The sequence below is a fragment of the Lampris incognitus genome, chromosome 5 (assembly GCF_029633865.1).
Source record: "Lampris incognitus isolate fLamInc1 chromosome 5, fLamInc1.hap2, whole genome shotgun sequence".
Classification (NCBI taxonomy): Eukaryota; Metazoa; Chordata; class Actinopteri; order Lampriformes; family Lampridae; genus Lampris; species Lampris incognitus.
In genome coordinates, this window is record NC_079215.1 from 68653220 (window position 1) to 68673463 (window position 20244).

The window sequence follows — 20244 nt, forward strand, 5'->3', positions numbered from 1 at the left end:
CAAGCTGGGCTTTCCTGCAAGAGGATATGACATGAAGAAATCTGGGCCAGGCCTTCAGCTTGAGGGCCACCTACAAGGCCAACGTCAACTGACCCCAGTTCAACCAACTACATGGAAACCCAACGACCACCCTCTCCCTAAAGTGAACTGCTCCCTGTCTGACACCACTCTTGGGGGACTGTAAGGGGCACCAAGTCCCACAACTTTTCAAGAGTAGGGAGTATGACGTCAGCCCTGCTTCGACAGGCGGCTCACTGGGAAAAACGGAAAAAGGCAGATGAAGTGGCAGCTTTAAATTTCTATGGCGGGGCCATACAGAAGGACCCCACCACAGGAGGTAAGGCGAGGGCCGACTATGGAAACAGTGAAGGCAGTTGGTGGACCAAATCCTCTGAATCCCCCACTGGTCCTGTGGGAGGACACTACAACGTAGGCAGGACTGTCAACCATGAACGAGTGGAAGATAATCTCGACATGGCAATGAAAGCGCGAGAAAATGACTTAGTGACTCACTTGCAGAACCACACCCTCACATCGATGAATGCACACAACAAAAGAGAAAAGGGTTGACAGACTGGAGACTGGACCAGAGAACAAGATCAGGAACACAGTCAATCAGGGACAATTTACTGTCATTACTTTCATGTATTTGCATACACAAAAGAAATGAAACTCTTAGTTTCCCCCAGCCCACAGCAGTGCGACACAAAAGACAAAAACACACATCCATCATTCCCAAAAACAACACCACCAAAAACATACAAAAACAGAGAGAACAAAGCAAAAAAACAAACAAAAACACACAAACAGTTAACAACACAGTCCACTCAGTACAACACAGTCCACAAATTCCACTGTCCAGAGAGCGAACAGCAGCCAGGACGACTGTCGGAACTGCCGGTCTGCATGGGCTAGCAGTTAGCTTAGCCTGCCCCGCTTCCACAGCCCGTCAGACCGCCGTCAGTGTTTCCTCCTCAGGTGCAGCTCCGGCAGGGCCGTGGTCCCTGGGCCCACCGGACACAGCAGGCCAGGCTCCCCCAGCCGATGACATTAGATAAGATGACATAAGATGACATTATGGCCGATATCATTCAAAGACACCTTTCTATAGCCGAAGATGTCCAGACTCAAGTGGAAGCTGTTAGATCTTTGAGATGTTTACATCGAATGAGACGAGCCCTAGACAGGTACGATGCAAGCTGGACACCAGCCAAGTTCCCTGAGGAAAATGATGGAGAAGACCTCATTGCTCCACTCTTGGTGTCACCACACACAAATGGCCTACAAGCAAAGTAAGTGCCATGGTCTGGAACTGATATGGAACTGTTGTACTCTAAACTGCCTAACATCAAGAAAGGTGTAAAAGCATGGATAGACGAGTTCGAGTCCCAAACTTGTCATTTGACTCTGTGTATCAGCAACATAAAGTAGATGCTGACTAGATGTATGGTCTATAAAATGACCTAAAACACCTGGCTGGACATGGTGAGACTACGCCCTTTAATCCCTATCGCAGAGAGATATGGGCAGCCCTGAAAAAAACTCTACCTTACTCAGACAGAGGCATCCAAACTGATGGGTTCCAAGTTGAAAGATGGAGAAGAACCGGAAGAATTTATAGAGACTGACCAAACTGTGGAGAGAACAGATAGACGAGCCATGGGGCACTAGCCCAGCTACTAGACTGCTGTTCTGGCAGCTAATTCTTAAAGGGTTGCCCACCCCAGTCAAAGACAGACTTGAGGAGGAGTTGAGTCTAGCTGATGACAAGTGGGAAAAACAGAGAACCATGGTGGTTCATCACATTAGACTGTGGGAATGAAAGAAGAAGGCAAAACTAAGCTACAGAAAAAGATGCCATCGTTCCAAATTGCAAATCTGGAAAAAGAAGAAAAAGACAGGACAAAAATTACACATATGCAAATAGGCGTGACCATTAACTAGTGTTTCCATGGCCACGTGTACTAGTCACAGAGGATTTGGGAATGTTTGCAGGCACAGCATTGTAAGATGACGAAAGAGGACATACGCATAAGGGCCACAGGAAAGATAACTCATGATAGATGTCCACACATGAAGGCTATAAAAGCCTTGGATACGCGGACATTTCAAGGTACACTGAGCTTCCTCTTAAAGATTTCCCTTGATGCATCAGCAAGACTATTTTTGACTTTTGTAACCTTTTGTATGCCATTGTTAACTTTTGAAAATGTTCGGTAAAGCTTGATTAAGTAGAAACGGTTTGTGTTTGACTATTTCCACAAGAACACAACTCTAAACAGGTTTTGGCGTTGAAGGGTTTTTTTCTCCAACAAGATTTTAGTCATATTTGATGTGAATGGTTAGTGTTTGGTAGGACTTCACCAGGAAGAATGATAGGTTGCAAAGTGTTTTCCATCTTCATCATAGCAACCAGATGAGGAAGAAGAAGGCAGGTAGTGTTGAGTGTGAAGAAGAAGTGAAGGTGTTGTGTCTAACCAGCAGATATGACAGAACAAGCTGGTAGAAGACCTTCACCAACACACAGTACTACACCAGTAAGTACAACTCAGGTTCCACCAGGTTTTCTGGTTTGTTTCTGACACCACAGCCCTGCTGACCCTCCTTCACTCTGAAGGGAGCTCAGACACCACTCACCTTACCAACATCTATAGAAGACACATAAAAACCAGGAGATTCAGGACTGTTACTGTCAAGTCCAGCTGAAACGGCATTTTGAGAGTCTGACTTCTGTATCGTGACTTATTTCCGAGTGAAACAGGACAGACAATGTTGGGAGGAATTTGACTTGAACGTTGGAAAGTGGGAGTGTTGCTAGCTAGCTAACTAATGAATCTTAGCTCTGTGACGCTAAAAGTTGAAGACTGATTGATGGATGGATGTCATGATATTATTGGTTGAAACTAGCAGCTTCAGGCCTACGTAAGCTCGTGTCATTCTGTTTTATAGGAAGAAAACATGATTTGATTTTGATATAAAAATACAAATTGACTTTTTTATTTCTTTTTAGCATATATTGTTTTTTGTTTTTTTTTAAAAATTTATTTCAGATTTTTCCCTTTTTTCTCCCAATTTAGTGGCCAATCGATCCCTATTTTAATTCAAACACCCACCCTCGTATTGCATGCGTTCGCCAACTGCATCTCTCCGGCCGGCAGTCTCGAAGGAAAGCGCCTCCCCACTTTCGTGACAAGGCGACTCCAAGCCGAACCACTGTTTTTCCGACACACACAGAGACGCATTCACGTGACGAACACAAGCCGACTCCGCCCCCCTCCCGAAGACAGCGCCTGCCAATGATCGCTGCTTCATCGAGTCCGGCCATAGTCGGATCTGACGAGACCGGGGCGCGAACCCCAGTCCCCAGTGGGCAACTGCATCGACACAAAGCCGATGCTTAGACCGCTACACCACCGCGGACTTAGCATATATTGTTAAATAGGTGCACAGTATGAACTGGGATTTGATATAAACGGGTTAAAACAGGCATTTTCCACTTCCCCTTGACTTTAAGAGGTTAAACAAATAGGTTGTCTTGGGTAAAAGCTAAATGTAAATTCTCTCTGAACAGTTGCATGAAATGTAGTTCCTAGCATGTGGACTGACCTTGCAGCCGTTTGGTTTCTCCACTACAAACACGTCGCTCCAGGCCAGAATCCCTGTTGTCTCCCGCTCACAACCTCCCCGCCATGTGAAACCAGTCAGAGGCTCTTCATCCCCACCCATCCAACAGCTGGCAGACTACAAGCAGACGGAAAGGTTAAAGACATAGACACATTAAAACAGACAAAGGAAGTAAAAGAAGGAAAGAAAAAGAAGGAAAAGAGAGGGACAATAAAGAGGTCTTCTACTCAGAATATTACCAAGCAGCATTTAGCTCCAAAATCCTTTTTCTCAGAACAGTTTGAGACAACATGCCTCAGCTAGACCACATCACTCTATACAGGAACATTATTCTATAGCTAGCTTCACAGGTCATCTTATAACACTGGCTCTATTACCACATGGGTGGCAGTGGCTCAGCAGTTAGAACAGGTCATCTGGTGACCAGGTAGCCGGTTCGATGCTTGGCTCCTCCTGGAAAAAATGTGGAGGTGTCCCTTAGCAAGACACCTAACCCCTAACTGCTCCCGATGAGCTGGTTGTTACCCTGCATGGTTGACACCGCTATCAGTGTATGAGTGTGTGTGTGTGTGTGTGGTGGTGGGGGGGGTGGTGGTGAATGTGAAGCACGAATTAATTGTAAAGTTCTTTGAGTGGCTTTTGCAGTAAGAAAAGCGCTCTATAAAATGCGCTCCATTTATAAGATGTGTATGTATGTAATGTTAATCAGAAGTTATTCTTCAGTACATCACCCAACATATTTGCACAGCTCTTAAAACTTTCCGAGAATGCAAAAACACATTATGGTTTCCCAAATTTTCCATTCTTTTCCACTCGACCCCTCCTCGACCTGAGTTCAGGGGTACACAGATTTTCTTGACACGATGCTGGATCAGCCTGGGCGGTTCTGAAGGAGGGCCACAGAGCTTCACATTGTGTGGCTCAAATCCTCTTAACAGGGCTGCTCCAAGGGATTACCGGCATTCCCTGAACCTTAAGAGATCCCAAGGCAGCAGAAACACACAAATCCTAATCCGGAATGCTCTCCAGACCTCACTAGCCCTTCAGGTATTAAATGGCAGAGGTCAAAGGTCAGCGTCTAGGTCACGGTGGTGTTTGGAACCTCAACCCTCCATCACACACACATGATAGGCTGCTGTCTGAGGTGTATTATGATGTACATCCAAATAACAGAGTGTGAGCTGAGGCATCCACTGCTGCTGTGTAAGAGCCTCTCATCTGCCACAAGACTGCCAACAATGAGTCCTAATCAGTGAAGTGCTTAACAGCAGCAGTTCTCAATCAGGTCCTCAGGGATGGAAACTGTTGCTGGTTTTCTATTCAGCCATGTCACTCATGACATGTTTTTTCAATTATTCCTGTCATCTAATCATGAGAATTATCCGTATCAGTACTCGGGATGGGGGGGAAAATGGGATTTTATCGTGGATCACAATAAAAAAAACACTCACAAAAAGCTGATCGGGATGAATTTCCATTATTGGGATAATCGTAGACGGGGATTAATGGTGAAAATCCTCACAAGTGACTTGAAAAAAGTGTCGGCGAGTCAGATCCGTAACTTTGGGATACGGGCTGGTTCTAACCAGGAATCCCCACCGCAAGAGAGCCAACGTGAGCAGTGTGTAATAAGCGCTCTGTCATCCAACCCAAACGGACTCCGCCTTCTGTAAATGCCCACCCAACCGCATGTCGACGACTGCTCTGGGAAGTACAAACTGTCAGCAACAAAGAGGCATAGAAAATGGGTAGAGTTTTGTCTATTCTTGCTACTTGCCTGTTAAATTTTGATTCAACATATTGTTGATATACACGTGTGTTTGTATTCCTGACAACCACTACCACCTTTTCAAGTTGCAGAGGTTTTGTGTGCTAACATGAAGAAAGCTAAATGAAAGTCTGGCTATAGTGAACAGACTGGGAACCTGGATCAGTTCATGTCGGTACGTTAATAAGTTCAAAATATGGGCGTGATTTAAACAACTGTCTATGCATATGACACTCCACTAAACACGATGACAAACAGACTTGAAGAGTAAAAAAACACGGGGGGGGGTCGGGGGGGGGGGTCCGAGTCAGTGTGAATTGAGACGATTAATAAATCTGGCACCAGGCCCTTCTTGCAGAGCTACCCAGCTAAGGCGACCATCGGGGTCCCGCTCTTGTGGGGTCTTGCCCCGAGGTATGAAAGGAATCCCAGCAGGTTTTTGTGCCATTTTAAGGGTTTTAACATATTTTGATGATTATCGGGGTAATAACGTGAATCACAACTATTTTGGCCAGGATAATCATGACATCAGGTTTTCATATCGTCCCACCCCTAAGCAGTACATACTGATACAGGTGGTACACACACAACAGGACCTCTAACAGTACTAACATAGTACCGCAGTACATACTGATACACATGGTACACAGACTACAGACAGACAGGCAGACAGGCAGGCAGACAGGCAGACAGGCAGACAGATAGACAGGCAGACAGGCAGACAGGCAGACCTGGTTGTACATGAAGCGCAGCATGAAGTCCAGCAGGAAAGACTTGCCCTTCCGGAAGGCTCCGGCCACTGAGACCACCACCACATTCAGGTCTCTGATGTTCTCCTGGAGGAGCACCCTCTCCAATGCCTCCTCATCCAGGGAGAAGCTGTGGTCTTCCTCATGGGCCACCACAATCTGCACCGGCCTGGCCACACCCACTTCCTCCTCTTCGTCGGGCCTCATCTCTGATGTGATGGAATCGAACCCACAACCACCTGGAGACCAACAGGCTCATTAGATCTGGTTCACTGTCTGACTTTACAAGACATAAAGCTTCAAATGACGAGGGGAGGTCCATAAATCACTTTCCACCATGGTGCTCAAGACAGGCAGACAGACATAGGCACAGATAGACAGGCAGATAGACAGACAGGCAGACAGACAGACAGACAGACAGACAGGCAGACAGGCAGACAGACAGACAGACAGACAGACAGATCGGCAGATAGACAGACAGGCAGGCAGACAGGCAGGCAGACAGACAGGCAGACAGACATAGGCACAGATAGACAGGCAGATAGACAGGCAGACAGACAGATCGGCAGAGAGACAGGCAGACAGGCAGACAGACAGGCAGACAGACATAGGCACAGATAGACAGGCAGACAGACAGACATAGGCACAGATAGACAGGCAGACAGACAGACAGATCGGCAGATAGACAGACAGGCAGGCAGACAGACAGGCAGACAGACATAGGCACAGATAGACAGGCAGATAGACAGACAGGCAGACAGACAGATCGGCAGAGAGACAGGCAGACAGGCAGACAGACAGGCAGACAGACATAGGCACAGATAGACAGGCAGACAGACAGACATATGCACAGATAGACAGGCAGACAGACAGACAGACAGACAGACAGACAGACAGACAGGCAGACAGACAGGCAGACAGACAGATCGGCAGAGAGACAGATCGGCAGAGAGACAGAAGAATGAACATCATGACTTGAAGTACCAAGCTTCATATGACCAACACTGACCATCAGTAAACACACACACACACACACACACACACACACACACACACACACACACACACACACACACACACACACACAGCTGTTACCCTGAGCAGGGTTCATAACATTCATGTTCTACATATGTGTGTACTGTTATTCTATGTAACATGTAAAAGCTTCCCATTTTGCTCCACCTGCTCCACGTCTACCACTTGCTCCACCTGCTCCACGTCTACCACCTGCTCCACATCTACCATCTGCTCCACCTGCTCCATGTCTACCACTTGCTCCACCTGCTCCACGTCTACCATCTGCTCCACCTGCTCCATGTCTACCACTTGCTCCACCTACTCCATGTCTACCACCTGCTCCACATCTACCACCTGCTCCACGTCTACCACTTGCTCCACCTGCTCCACATCTACCATCTGCTCCACCTGCTCCATGTCTACCACTTGCTCCACCTACTTCATGTCTACCACCTGCTCCACCTGCTCCACATCTACCACCTGCTCCACGTCTACCACCTGCTCCACGTCTACCACTTGCTCCACCTGCTCCACGTCTACCACCTGCTCCACCTGCTCCATATCTACAACGTATACTGACAAGAGGAGCATGGAGTTTTACATGCTTCCAGAACTTTCTGATGAAACTTGACCAGATGTGCGTTTGTTATAATTGCAGCAGAAGGGAGGCTCTCTGTCTTTCTGGATGAGGTTCCAGAGAGAAGAACCAATGCCATTCAGAACATGCTCATCACTGAGGTCTAGTTGGAAGGACTCAGTGAGCAGGTCTGGTGCCTGTGGATGGAAGTGAACACCATGATAAATAATGCAGCAGGGGTGATGTCCTCTGATCTGAGTTCACCATGGAAACACACCAGAATCCATCCAGGAGCCGTCGGCATCTCGTCCGTCTCCCACAGCTATCTGCAGCTGGCCGAGTGGCCGGGCCATGGAGCCAGCATGGCTGGCCCGATGTGACAGGACCAGACCAGACCAGAGACCAGGACGGGAACCCTCTGCGTTATTCAGAACCTTCTCTTCATCCAAGCAAGCGGAGGATGAGACATGTGAGCAGAGCTTCGGTCTCAGGACTCCCAGCTGAAGCTTTAATTATTCAGAGTTGGGAGTCGGTGCTGATGAGAGCAAAGCTTCGGTTTTACTGACACACTGCTACGTTCACACATGCTCAGCACATGAAACTAACATCATCCAGAAATATCTTCAGCGGACCCGTGTGCCACAGAATAGCAGAATATCCAGTGGCGGCTGCTGCTAAAAACATTTGGGGGGGGGGGGCGCAATTTACCTTGTTGCAGCACACCTGCCAGCTGCTTTAATGCCCACACAGTCACAGAGCTATTAAGAAGGACCATGGAGCCTATAGAGCTTTTCAGGGGTTGTAGACGGTGGATGATTGACAGTCGAGACGAGGCGTCACGGTGGGTGCGAACATGATTGACAGCCATGAGAATTGTCCAATCACATTAGATAAAAAATATATATAAATAAAAGTGGGAGTGTCTGGAAAATCTGAAGAAACCAATCAGACAGCAGCCTCAGGTCACCTGCTCGCCACAAGTTTGAGAGCTTACATGAGGTATGGTTCGGCCGGCGCCCCTCACCCAGGAAGTACATGTATTCAGACAGGAAGTATATGTATTCAGACAGGAAGTATATGTATTCAGACAGGAATCAACCAAACACCGTTTGAACCAATACGTAATGCTGCTGACAGGCGCTCACAGACTGACAACACTTTGATTTCATCATTATCGGCGTTATACAACTACATTATATTAAACGTGTTTAAGTAGATTTTCATCTCTTGATATCTGAAGGGGGCGTCGCCCCAGCGCCCTGTACTGGCCTGCCGCCACTGATAATATCTACTTTGGCAACTCAGTAAGGACTCAGGGAACGGTGGCTACCTCAGATCTGTATGAAGGCAGCAGGATTCACACGTTTCAAGTTGAAAAGACATATTGAAGAGAGTCCACAGAAGCAGAGAAGTCCGGTCCCCCATCAGGTCTGAACTGAGGAGTTAATATCCTTTGTTTCTGGCATGGTCAGTTCTCCTGCACGCCCCTTTACTGTGCTGTAACAACACAGTTTGCTCGTGGGGTTGTCCAAAAGTTTGACCTTTCCTAAAATATGACGGCAGGTGATGGACTTTGGAAACCATTAGCAGGCCGGAGACGGGGAAACAGTGGAAACCATTAGCGGGCTGGAGACGGGGAAACAGTGGACGGTCGCCTTTACACTTTTATCCAGGGATTGGGTTTTAAGCTTTCCATATACGGCAGGATTTCTCCTTTGACGAACTCCGGCTTCCATTTTAGGAACTCCTCCGACACATTTAGCCGGACAGACTTATAAGGGGAAGGGTAATGGCAGGAAGGGATATGGTGCCTTGCTCATGGGCACTTCAGCACCACACTGAGTTTAATTCACAGACACACTGGCTGCTCCGGCCCTGTAGAACCTGACAATGTAATAAATCCCCGATAATGTAATAACCCTGATAATGTAATAAAGTGCATTTCCCAATAATGTAATAAACTATATATCATAGCTAACCCTAACCCTAACCCTAATAACATCCCGTTAATGTAACACATTATTGGTAAAAAGTTTATTACATTATTGGGAAATGCACTTTATTACATTATCAGGGAGTTATTACATTATCAGGGAGTTATTACATTATCAGGTTTTATTGCATTTTCAATGGACTCAAGAGCAGATTTTTATTACATTATTGGGGATTTATTACATTATCAGGTTCTACAGGCCCTCAGGGTGAATTCAATTCAACTGCAAGTCAGCACTCCCAACCATCTAGGAGGGAATTCTGTGGTGGAAACTCAGGAGCAATTCCTCCACCTCGACTTTCCCGATCCACAGGACAGAAAGACGTTCAGCGAGTGAACTGTAAACAGCCTCTTTTTACCCACCAATATAAAGCTGATATTGTATGACCTTTCACCTATCAGACATGTTCAGATTTGTTTATTTGTAAGGCAGCTAACTATTTCGCCAGTGAGTGGCAAATGTTAGCGCTGGACAAACATCAGGTGCTGCAGCTCTGACACACTGTTAATTCAGAGACCTCCAACAAGAGTCTGCTCTTCCAGAGAGGCATGAAGGCAGCAGATTCACACAGCGTCATAAAAGCGCTTCGAGACTGAAAAACTAAACCACCAGACCGGAGCCCATCACCCCTCCAGTCCCGTGATAACCGGCTCATTCGGGTCAATGTTCACAGCGGAGGGCCATGTGACAGACAACCACAAGGCAGCCAGACTGCCGGGTTACACTTTAATAGACACTCCAAACACAAGCGGCCCTGTTGTACTTCTGCATCAAGCCGCAGCTGACGTTCCAGCTGCTCGACAGTAGGACACAAGTCAGGCGTTCCCACACACTACACTGCATTATCAACTTTCCACACCGCTCCTTCCATGTTGCAGAAGTTGGGAAGAGAACAAAAAGAGGACTTTCCAAACAATTCCTCTCCGGCATGGAGTATGAAAGTGCGATTGGTCCAGCAAGCGTCAATCAAACTGAGCCGGTTGTATACTCCTGTATGTAGCCACACAACCAAGCAGCAGAGACGACGCCAACATGGCTCGATGACAAGTCCACCGACAGGTGACTGGGGTCAGAGGAGTTCTGGTTCATCTCAAGGCATCATCTAACACTGCATTATCCACGAGTCTCTGAAGAAAATGCTTTCTTGGACAGAACTGTGTCAGGAGAGCACAGGGTCAAACAGGTCACACCGACCTCTGAACTGTGCTGTAGCTGCATCCCGATCTGCCCCCCAGCTTCCCATCAGCCAAGCTGTCCTGCCCTGCAGAAACATCTCTCTATCTTCCAACCAAGCCAGCACATCCAGTCCGGCTACACAAGCAAGCAGGTGGACGGACACAAAAGGGGAGGCCACGGGTGTGCGGTTGGTTTGGGGTGAATTTCCTTCAGTACTGCCCTACAGACTGGTGGCATGGGGGGCATTCACAGAGTTCCTGCTTCGCTGATCAGAATGGAGAACTAGTTAATCATCTTCAGCTCGTGGAGGGTTGCAGAGGTGGTGGGGCTAGTCGGCTGCCTTGCTATTTAACGCTAACATTAATTACTAGGTGGGTTTGGTTTTTTGGGTTGCTTGTACAGTGGTATGTTAGTCTGCAGCCATGTTGACATCTATCTGGACCAGGGCACATCTGTAGAAGAGATTTTCTTCCTAGTTAAACAAGGTTAGATTAAAAAACATGTTAGCCAAAATTAATTGCAGCATCTTCAACAGGCAACTGGCAGGGTCATGATTTTATATACATATATATGTATATATGTATATATAGTATATAACTTTGTTAAAAGACACACCCAATGGTAGGGAAAGTGCTCAACAAATAAGGAGCAAAATAATCCAGTTAGTCAAATTCTTTATGAGACAGTCTCAAAGAATTTACTTGACTAATTGGATTATATATATATATATATATATATATATGACCAAATAAGTTTCTTAAATTAGGGCAAACCACAGTTTGCTAAAAATGTGTTGGCGTGGGACTGAAAGTGGAGAAAGAAAAACAGAAAAAAACAAGACAAAACCAGTAGTCTAACAGACCAGTTCCCCCAGTAACGTCCCATTACCCTAATAAACCAGCAGTGTAACAGACCACTTCCCCCAGTAACGTCCCACAACCCTAATAAACCAGTAGTCTAACAGACCAGTTCCCCCAGTAACGTCCCACAACCCTAATAAACCAGTAGTCTAACAGACCAGTTCCCCCAGTAACGTCCCACAACCCTAATAAACCAGCAGTCTAACAGACCAGTTCCCCCAGTAACATCCCACAACCCTAATAAACCAGTAGTCTAACAGACCAGTTCCCCCAGTAACGTCCCACAACCCTAATAAACCAGTAGTCCAACGGACCAGTTCCCCCAGTAACGTCCCACAACCCTAATAAATCAGCAGTCTAACAGACCAGTTCCCCCAGTAACGTCCCACGACCCTAATAAACCAGTAGTCTAACAGACCAGTTCCCCCAGTAACGTCCCACAACCCTAATAAACCAGTAGTCTAAGAGACCAGTTCCCCCAGTAACGTCCCCCAACCCTAATAAACCAGTAGTCTAACAGACCAGTTCCCCCAGTAACGTCCCACAACCCTAATAAACCAGTAGTCTAAGAGACCAGTTCCCCCAGTAACGTCCCACAACCCTAATAAACCAGTAGTCTAACAGACCCAGTAACATCCCACAACCCTAATAAACCAGTAGTCCAACGGACCAGTTCCCCCAGTAACGTCCCACAACCCTAATAAATCAGCAGTCTAACAGACCAGTTCCCCCAGTAACGTCCCACGACCCTAATAAACCAGTAGTCTAACAGACCAGTTCCCCCAGTAACGTCCCACAACCCTAATAAACCAGTAGTCTAACAGACCAGTTCCCCCAGTAACGTCCCACAACCCTAATAAACCAGTAGTCTAAGAGACCAGTTCCCCCAGTAACGTCCCACAACCCTAATAAACCAGTAGTCTAAGAGACCAGTTCCCCCAGTAACGTCCCCCAACCCTAATAAACCAGTAGTCTAACAGACCAGTTCCCCCAGTAACGTCCCACAACCCTAATAAACCAGTAGTCTAAGAGACCAGTTCCCCCAGTAACGTCCCCCAACCCTAATAAACCAGTAGTCTAACAGACCAGTTCCCCCAGTAACGTCCCACAACCCTAATAAACCAGTAGTCTAACAGACCAGTTCCCCCAGTAACATCCCACAACCCTAATAAACCAGTAGTCTAACAGACCAGTTCCCCCAGTAACGTCCCACGACCCTAATAAACCACTTCATCTTCACTGCGCATGCGTAATGACAAACAACTTTATCCTGTAATTAATTAGTCAGTAAACGACCCTCGGAAAGTAGAATCTGCTGACAGGTTTTAAGGCTGAAATGAACGTTTGATTTTACTCAACTTTCTGACTTTTGCTTAGTTCGGGAAAAAAAACCCACGTTTTGAATCGGCAGGTGGAAAGTCAACACACGCGGAGTGAAATCCCCGAGAAAAGCCAGTACGCCTCACCTCCACGCAGGGCTCAGGGGGCGGTTAGGGGGCGGTTAGGGGGCGGTTGGGGGGCGGTTGGGGGGCCTCCCCACGGGGAAGGACGAATGCAGGATTCTGACTCCGGTTCTGCTGTAACTTCGCCGCTTAATCGGCTGTTCCTCTGGCCGACACAGCTGAGCCCCTGGGCGGGGTGGGGGTGGCTGTGTGGCGCCGCTTAGCTTTAGCGCCGGGCTAGCCGCCCCGGCTCCGTACCCGTCATTTGTCCTCAGCCTCAGCAGGTGACATGTTGGCGTTATTCTCCACCAGCTAAAAGGAAACCTGCCGCCTCGCCGTGCTTACACAACAAAGACATCACACACACACACACACACACACACCCCGGCAGCAGCGGCGGCTCGATGAATGACAAATGTTCCAAAAGAACAATACCGAGCCATCTGGAAACGGCAATACACAACGACCTGGACCCAATAACAGCTAAGCTAGCCGCTAAGCTAGCCCCTCGGCTAATAACACAGGGCGAACGGGACCCAATAAGCAGCTAAACTAGCCGCTAAGCTAGCCCCATCGACTAATAACACAAGGCGAACGGGACCCAATAAGCAGCTAAACTAGCCGCTAAGCTAGCCCCATCGACTAATAACACAGGGCGAACGGGACCCAATAAGCAGCTAAGCTAGCAGCTAAGCTAGCCCCTCGGCTAATAACACAGGGCGAACTGGAGCCAACCAGCAGTTAAGATAGCCCCTCGGCTAATAACACAGGACGAACTGGAGCCAACTAAGCAGCTAAGCTAGCCTCTCGGCTAATAATACGGAACGAACTGGAGCCAATCAGCAGCTAAACTAGCAGCTAAGCTAGCCCCATCGACTAATAATACAGAACGAACTGGACCCAACCAGCAGCTAAACTAGCAGCTAAGCTAGCCTCTCGGCTAATAATACAGAACGAACTGGAGCCAACCAGCAGCTAAGCTAGCAGCTAGCAGCTAAGCTAGTCCCTCGGCTAATAACACAGAACGAGCTGGAGCCAGCCAGCAGCTAAGCTAGCAGCTACATTAGCCGACCGGCTAACCGAGAGAAAAGAGCCGTGTGAATGGCTGCTTCATCCCGACATTACACACCGTTGGTCATTTGGTGATGGCAGCAGTCAGGATCACACTGAGCCGCGGCTTATTAGTTTAAATGGCCCCCATCACAGGACACCTGCCTGCAGCCTCCGCATGGAGAGGGGTTGGGAATATGAAGCCTGTGATGCGGGCATCGGAGCGGGGTGCGGGAGGAGATGGTGCGGTTACTGAGCGGAACGCTGCCTGCAGTATCATTTCATAATTTCATACAACAAAACACAAAACAGAATATAATCTTTGATACAAAAAATAAAGCAATAGCATCTATTATACAAAGCAACTATGATATCATTTATGATAAAAACTATAATATAATCTAACATACAAACCAACCATGTCATTTATAATACACACCACAGAATCCTCTACAACGCAAACTGCTGTCTTCTAGAACACAAACCAGCTACATATCATCTAGAACACAAGCAGACTAAAACAGCTGCAATACAAACCCTTGTGCATCGCCAGGACCTTACTTTTATTAGAAGATGACGAATGGAATCATCTAAAATATAAAACCCATGTCCTTATTCTTCATAAAAATACTTGTTATTATTCATTAGAAAGCTTGACATTGAAATAATCTCTATTCCAGATCCCTCGCTGGGCTCCATGCGGCTATTCTTCCTCACACAGCCCGCTGTCTCATTTGGCGTGGGGCTAATTAAATTCATAAATACCTTCATTAACGTTGCTCTTCCAGCAGTTCTGCTCAGCTTGGTTCCGACGCTTCGTTCTGCTCTCCGCCATCTTGACCCGCTGCTGATCACAGGGGAGGCGACGTGACGTCACCGGAGCGGCGGCTTCTCCGAGGTACACCTGGCTACAGCCTGCAGAACGGTGCGGCGTTAACGTCGAACGTCTAAGCCCGCCCCCCGTTTGATTTGATTGGTTTAACTGTTGAATTGGGGCGGGGTTTAACGCCGAGTTCATTGGTTTAGAAATGAAGTTGGGCGGGGTTAAAATGGCGGGGGTCAGGGATGGGTGGGCGGAACTGAACGTTGACGTTCGACCCCACCCCATTCTGCAGGCTGCAGCCAGGTGCTCCTCGCTGACCAAACAAGACTTTTCTTTAGTTTTATTTCTTATTTTATATCCCGTCTTTAAATCCAACCGCTCGCGACAGCAGCGATCATACACATTTTACCCCAGTCAGCCGAAACATTAAAACCACCGGCAGGTAGTCATAGAAGGCTGGATCACCTCATCTGGACCCCAAGTTTATTGTTTCATCATCATCTTCAGTGTCACCTGACTGCAGCTACCCCACCCTTATAAACGGACTGCTGCAGGTACCCCACCCTTATAAACTGACTGCTGCAGGTACCCCCACCCTTATAAACGGACTGCAGGTACCCCCACCCTTATAAACGGACTGCTGCAGGTACCCCCACCCTTATAAACGGACTGCTGCAGGTACCCCCACCCTTATAAACTGACTGCTGCAGGTATCCCAACCCTTATAAACGGACTGCTGCAGGTATCCCCACCCTTATAAACGGACTGCTGCAGGTACCCCCACCCTTATAAACTGACTGCTGCAGGTACCCCCACCCTTATAAACTGACTGCTGCAGGTATCCCAACCCTTATAAACGGACTGCTGCAGGTATCCCCACCCTTATAAACGGACTGCTGCAGGTACCCCCACCATTATAAACTGACTGCTGCAGGTACCCCCACCATTATAAACTGACTGCAGGTATCCTCACCCTTATAAACGGACTGCAGTTACCCCACCATTATAAACTGACTTCAGGTACCCCACCCTTATAAACTGACTGCTGCAGGTATCCCCACCCTTATAAACGGACTGCAGGTACCCCACCATTATAAACTAACTGCTGCAGGTGTCCCCACCCTTATAAACTGACTGCAGGTACCCCCACCCTTATAAACTGACTGCAGGTATCCCCACCCATATAAACTGACTGCAGGTATCCCCACCCCTATAAACAATACAGTGGCATAATGACCGAAACCAACGACCAGAAACTGGTCGTCGCAAATATGGTGTGACCATTAACTGGAGTTACAAGGGTCATGTGTACTGTTCACACTGGATTGGGTAATAGTTGCAATCACAGCATTATAAAATGGTGACAGATGTACTCTTAGCCCCATCCCCCCGGTTCAGGGGTGGTCGGCCCCTCTTTACATAGATGGCCTCTGACTCCCCATTCCTCCCTATCAAGGATATGCACATCCTCATCCTTGAAAAAGTGGCCACTGGTCTGTAGATGGTGTAGACTGTGGAGTCCTGGTCTGTAGATGGTGTAGACTGTGGAGTCCTGGTCTGTAGATGGTGTAGACTGTGGAGTCCTGGTCTGTAGATGGTGCAGACTTTGGAGTCCTGGACTGTAGATGGTGTAGACTGTGGAGTCCTGGTCTGTAGATGGTGTAGACTTTGGAGTCCTGGACTGTAGATGGTGTAGACTGTGGAGTCCTGGTCTGTAGATGGTGTAGACTGTGGAGTACTGGTCTGTAGATGGTGTAGACTGTGGAGTCCTGGACTGTAGATGGTGTAGACTTTGGAGTCCTGGACTGTAGATGGTGTAGACTGTGGAGTCCTGGTCTGTAGATGGTGTAGACTGTGGAGTCCTGGTCCGACGTGTTAGTTCTCCTGTGTTGTGTCATCCTCTTAGCCAGCGTCTGTTTAGTTTCCCCAATGTACAAGTCACATCAGTCCTCCTGGCACTTAACAGCTACACTATATTGCTCTGTTTGTGCCGAGGGACCGGATCCTTGGTGTGGACCAACTTCTGGTGCAGCGTGTTTTGGGGTTTGAAAGCAACTGAGCTTTTCCAACACTCCCACCACATACGGCATCACCACTGGTTTACACTTAGACAGCTGTTGTCCTTCCCCTCTCTTCGATCGGCTGGTCCACTTTTTGGGGTCTTCTTGGCTTTGACAAACACCCAGCTAGGATCACCACACTTAACCAGGACCTGTTTAATGTGGGATTTCTCCTCTTCCCCGGCCGCTGTGTGGTTGGGGACGTTGTCAGCTCAGTGGTCCAGCATCCTGTTGACTCCTAGTTTGTGCTCCAGTGGATGATGAGAGTCAAACCTTCAGTACTGATCAGTATGTGTTGGTTTACGGTAAACATCAACAATCAAATGTCCCCATCACCCACTGCAACTTCACAGTGTAAGAAGGCTACCCTGTCATGTTCCACATCCTCCCTGGTGAACTTGATGTGGTGTCCACAGAGTTAATGTGGTGGTGAAATGTGCTACGTCCTGAGATTTAATTTTAACCCAGGTGTCATCCACAAATCTGAACCAGTGGCTAGGTGGTGTCCCTGGATAGGACATCAGAGCCTCTTTTCCACTTCCTCCATATACAAGTTGGCCACTACAGGTGAGACTGGGGAACCTATAGCGCCCCCATGCCTCTGCCTGTAATACTGCCCCTTGTAGGTGAAGTATGTGGACTGAAGACTATACATATATATATATAGATAGATATAGATATAGATATATAGATATTGGTTTTTTCCGAAATCGTCAAGTCGGTGGTGTTGAGTGCTCGACTGATGAGGAGCAGGATATCAACACGGATACAGGAAAAGAGATGTTAATGCATAGCAGGCCTGGACTGCTATGCATTAACATCTCTTTTCCTGTATCCGTGTTGATAGATAGATAGATAGATAGATAGATAGATAGATAGATAGATAGATAGATAGAGAGATAGAGAGATAGATAGATAGATAGATAGATAGATAGATAGATAGATAGATAGATAGATAGATAGATAGATAGATAGATAGATAGATAGATAGATAGATAGATAGATAGATATGTAGGGGTTTTATCAGTGGTGTAGATAAAAGTGCTGAACAGATGAGGAGAGGAATATTAAGATGGATGTAGGGGAAAAACGTTAATGCTTTCAGGACCAGCTTGTTTCGTGCGTCATGCACTCATCAGCTGCCAGTGTGGCTAAATTAATGTGTTGGGCTTGGGACACATTAGGACACAGTGGGACACACTAGGACACAGTGGCAGATGATGAGTGCGTGACGCATGAAACAAGCTTGTCCTGAAAGCATTAACGTTTTTTCCCCTACATCCATCTGAATATATATATACACACACACACACACACACACACACACACACACACACATGTAGATATGTATATATATGTGTGTATATCTATATGTGCGTATGTATATCTATATAAGTATATCTAGATGTATATCTACATATGTATATCTTTATATCTATATATATGTGTGTATGTATGTGTGTGTGTGTGTATGTATGTATGTATGTATGTATGTATGTATGTATGTATGTATGTATGTATGTATGTATGTGTATACATATATACACTACCGTTCAAAAGTTTGGGGTCACATTGAAATGTCCATATTTCTGAAGGAAAAGCACTGTACTTTTCAATGAAGATAACTTTAAACTAGTCTTAACTTTAAAGAAATACACTCTATACATTGCTAATGTGGTAAATCACTATTCTAGCTGCAAATGTCTGGTTTTTGGTGCAATATCTACATAGGTGTATAGAGGCCCATTTCAAGCAACTATCACTCCAGTGTTCTAATGGTACAATGTGTTTGCTCATTGGCTCAGAAGGCTAATTGATGATTAGAAAACCCTTGTGCAATCATGTTCACACATCTGAAAACAGTTTAGCTCGTTACAGAAGCTACAAAACTGACCTTCCTTTGAGCAGATTGAGTTTCTGGAGCATCACATTTGTGGGGTCAATTAAACGCTCAAAATGGCCAGAAAAAGAGAACTTTCATCTGAAACTCGACAGTCTTTTCTTGTTCTTAGAAATGAAGGCTATTCCATGTGAGAAATTGCTAAGAAATTGAAGATTTCCTACACCGGTGTGTACTACTCCCTTCAGAGGACAGCACAAACAGGCTCTAACCAGAGTAGAAAAAGAAGTGGGAGGCCGCGTTGCACAACTGAGCAAGAAGATAAGTACATTAGAGTCTCTAGTTTGAGAAACAGACGCCTCACAGGTCCCCAACTGGCATCTTCATTAAATAGTACCCGCAAAACACCAGTGTCAACATCTACAGTGAAGAGGCGGCTGCGGGATTCTGGGCTTCAGGGCAGAGTGGCAAAGAAAAAGCCATATCTGAGACTGACCAATAAAAGAAAAAGATTAAGATGGGCAAAAGAACACAGACATTGGACAGAGGAAGACTGGAAAAAAGTGTTGTGGACGGATGAATCCAAGTTTGAGGTGTTTGGATCACAAAGAAGAACGTTTGTGAGACGCAGAACAAAGGAAAAGATGCTGGAAGAATGCCTGACGCCATCTGTTAAGCATGGTGGAGGTAATGTGATGGTCTGGGGTTGCTTTGGTGCTGGTAAGGTGGGAGATTTGTACAGGGTAAAAGGGATTCTGAATAAGGAAGGCTATCACTCCATTTTGCAACGCCATGCCATACCCAGTGGACAGCGCTTGATTGGAGCCAATTTCATCCTACAACAGGACAATGACCCTAAACACACCTCCAAATTGTGCAAGAACTATTTAGAGCAGAAGCAGGCAGCTGGTATTCTATCGGTAATGGAGTGGCCAGCGCAGTCACCAGATCTGAACCCCATTGAGCTGTTGTGGGAGCAGCTTGACCGTATGGTACGCAAGAAGTGCCCATCCAACCAATCCAACTTGTGGGAGCTGCTTCTGGAAGCGTGGGGTGCAATTTCTCCAGATTACCTCAACAAATTAACAGCTAGAATGCCAAAGGTCTGCAATGCTGTAATTGCTGCAAATGGAGGATTCTTTGACGAAAGCAAAGTTTGATGTAAAAAAAATCTTATTTCAAATACAAATCATTATTTCTAACCTTGTCAATGTCTTGACTCTATTTTCTATTCATTTCACAACATATGGTGGTGAATAAGTGT

General features: G+C 46.7%; 1 protein-coding gene across 6 annotated transcripts in view; it reads right to left on the reverse strand.

Annotated features, from left to right (window-relative positions):
• LOC130112272 (atlastin-2-like) overlaps positions 1-15100 on the reverse strand; it is a 33277-nt gene extending 18177 nt beyond the window's left edge. For all 6 annotated transcript variants that reach the window (XR_008810223.1, XR_008810225.1, XR_008810224.1 and 3 more), the window contains exons 1-3: positions 15023-15100; positions 6124-6380; positions 3607-3741 (exon numbers count right to left, since the gene is read on the reverse strand). Coding sequence is in view for 3 of the 6 variants with exons in the window: in XM_056279564.1 (XP_056135539.1) it covers positions 3607-3741; positions 6124-6380; positions 15023-15092 (462 nt within the window). In the remaining 3 variants the exon portion in view is untranslated. The remainder of the gene's footprint in view (positions 1-3606; positions 3742-6123; positions 6381-15022) is intronic.
• Positions 15101-20244: the final 5144 nt, after the last annotated feature.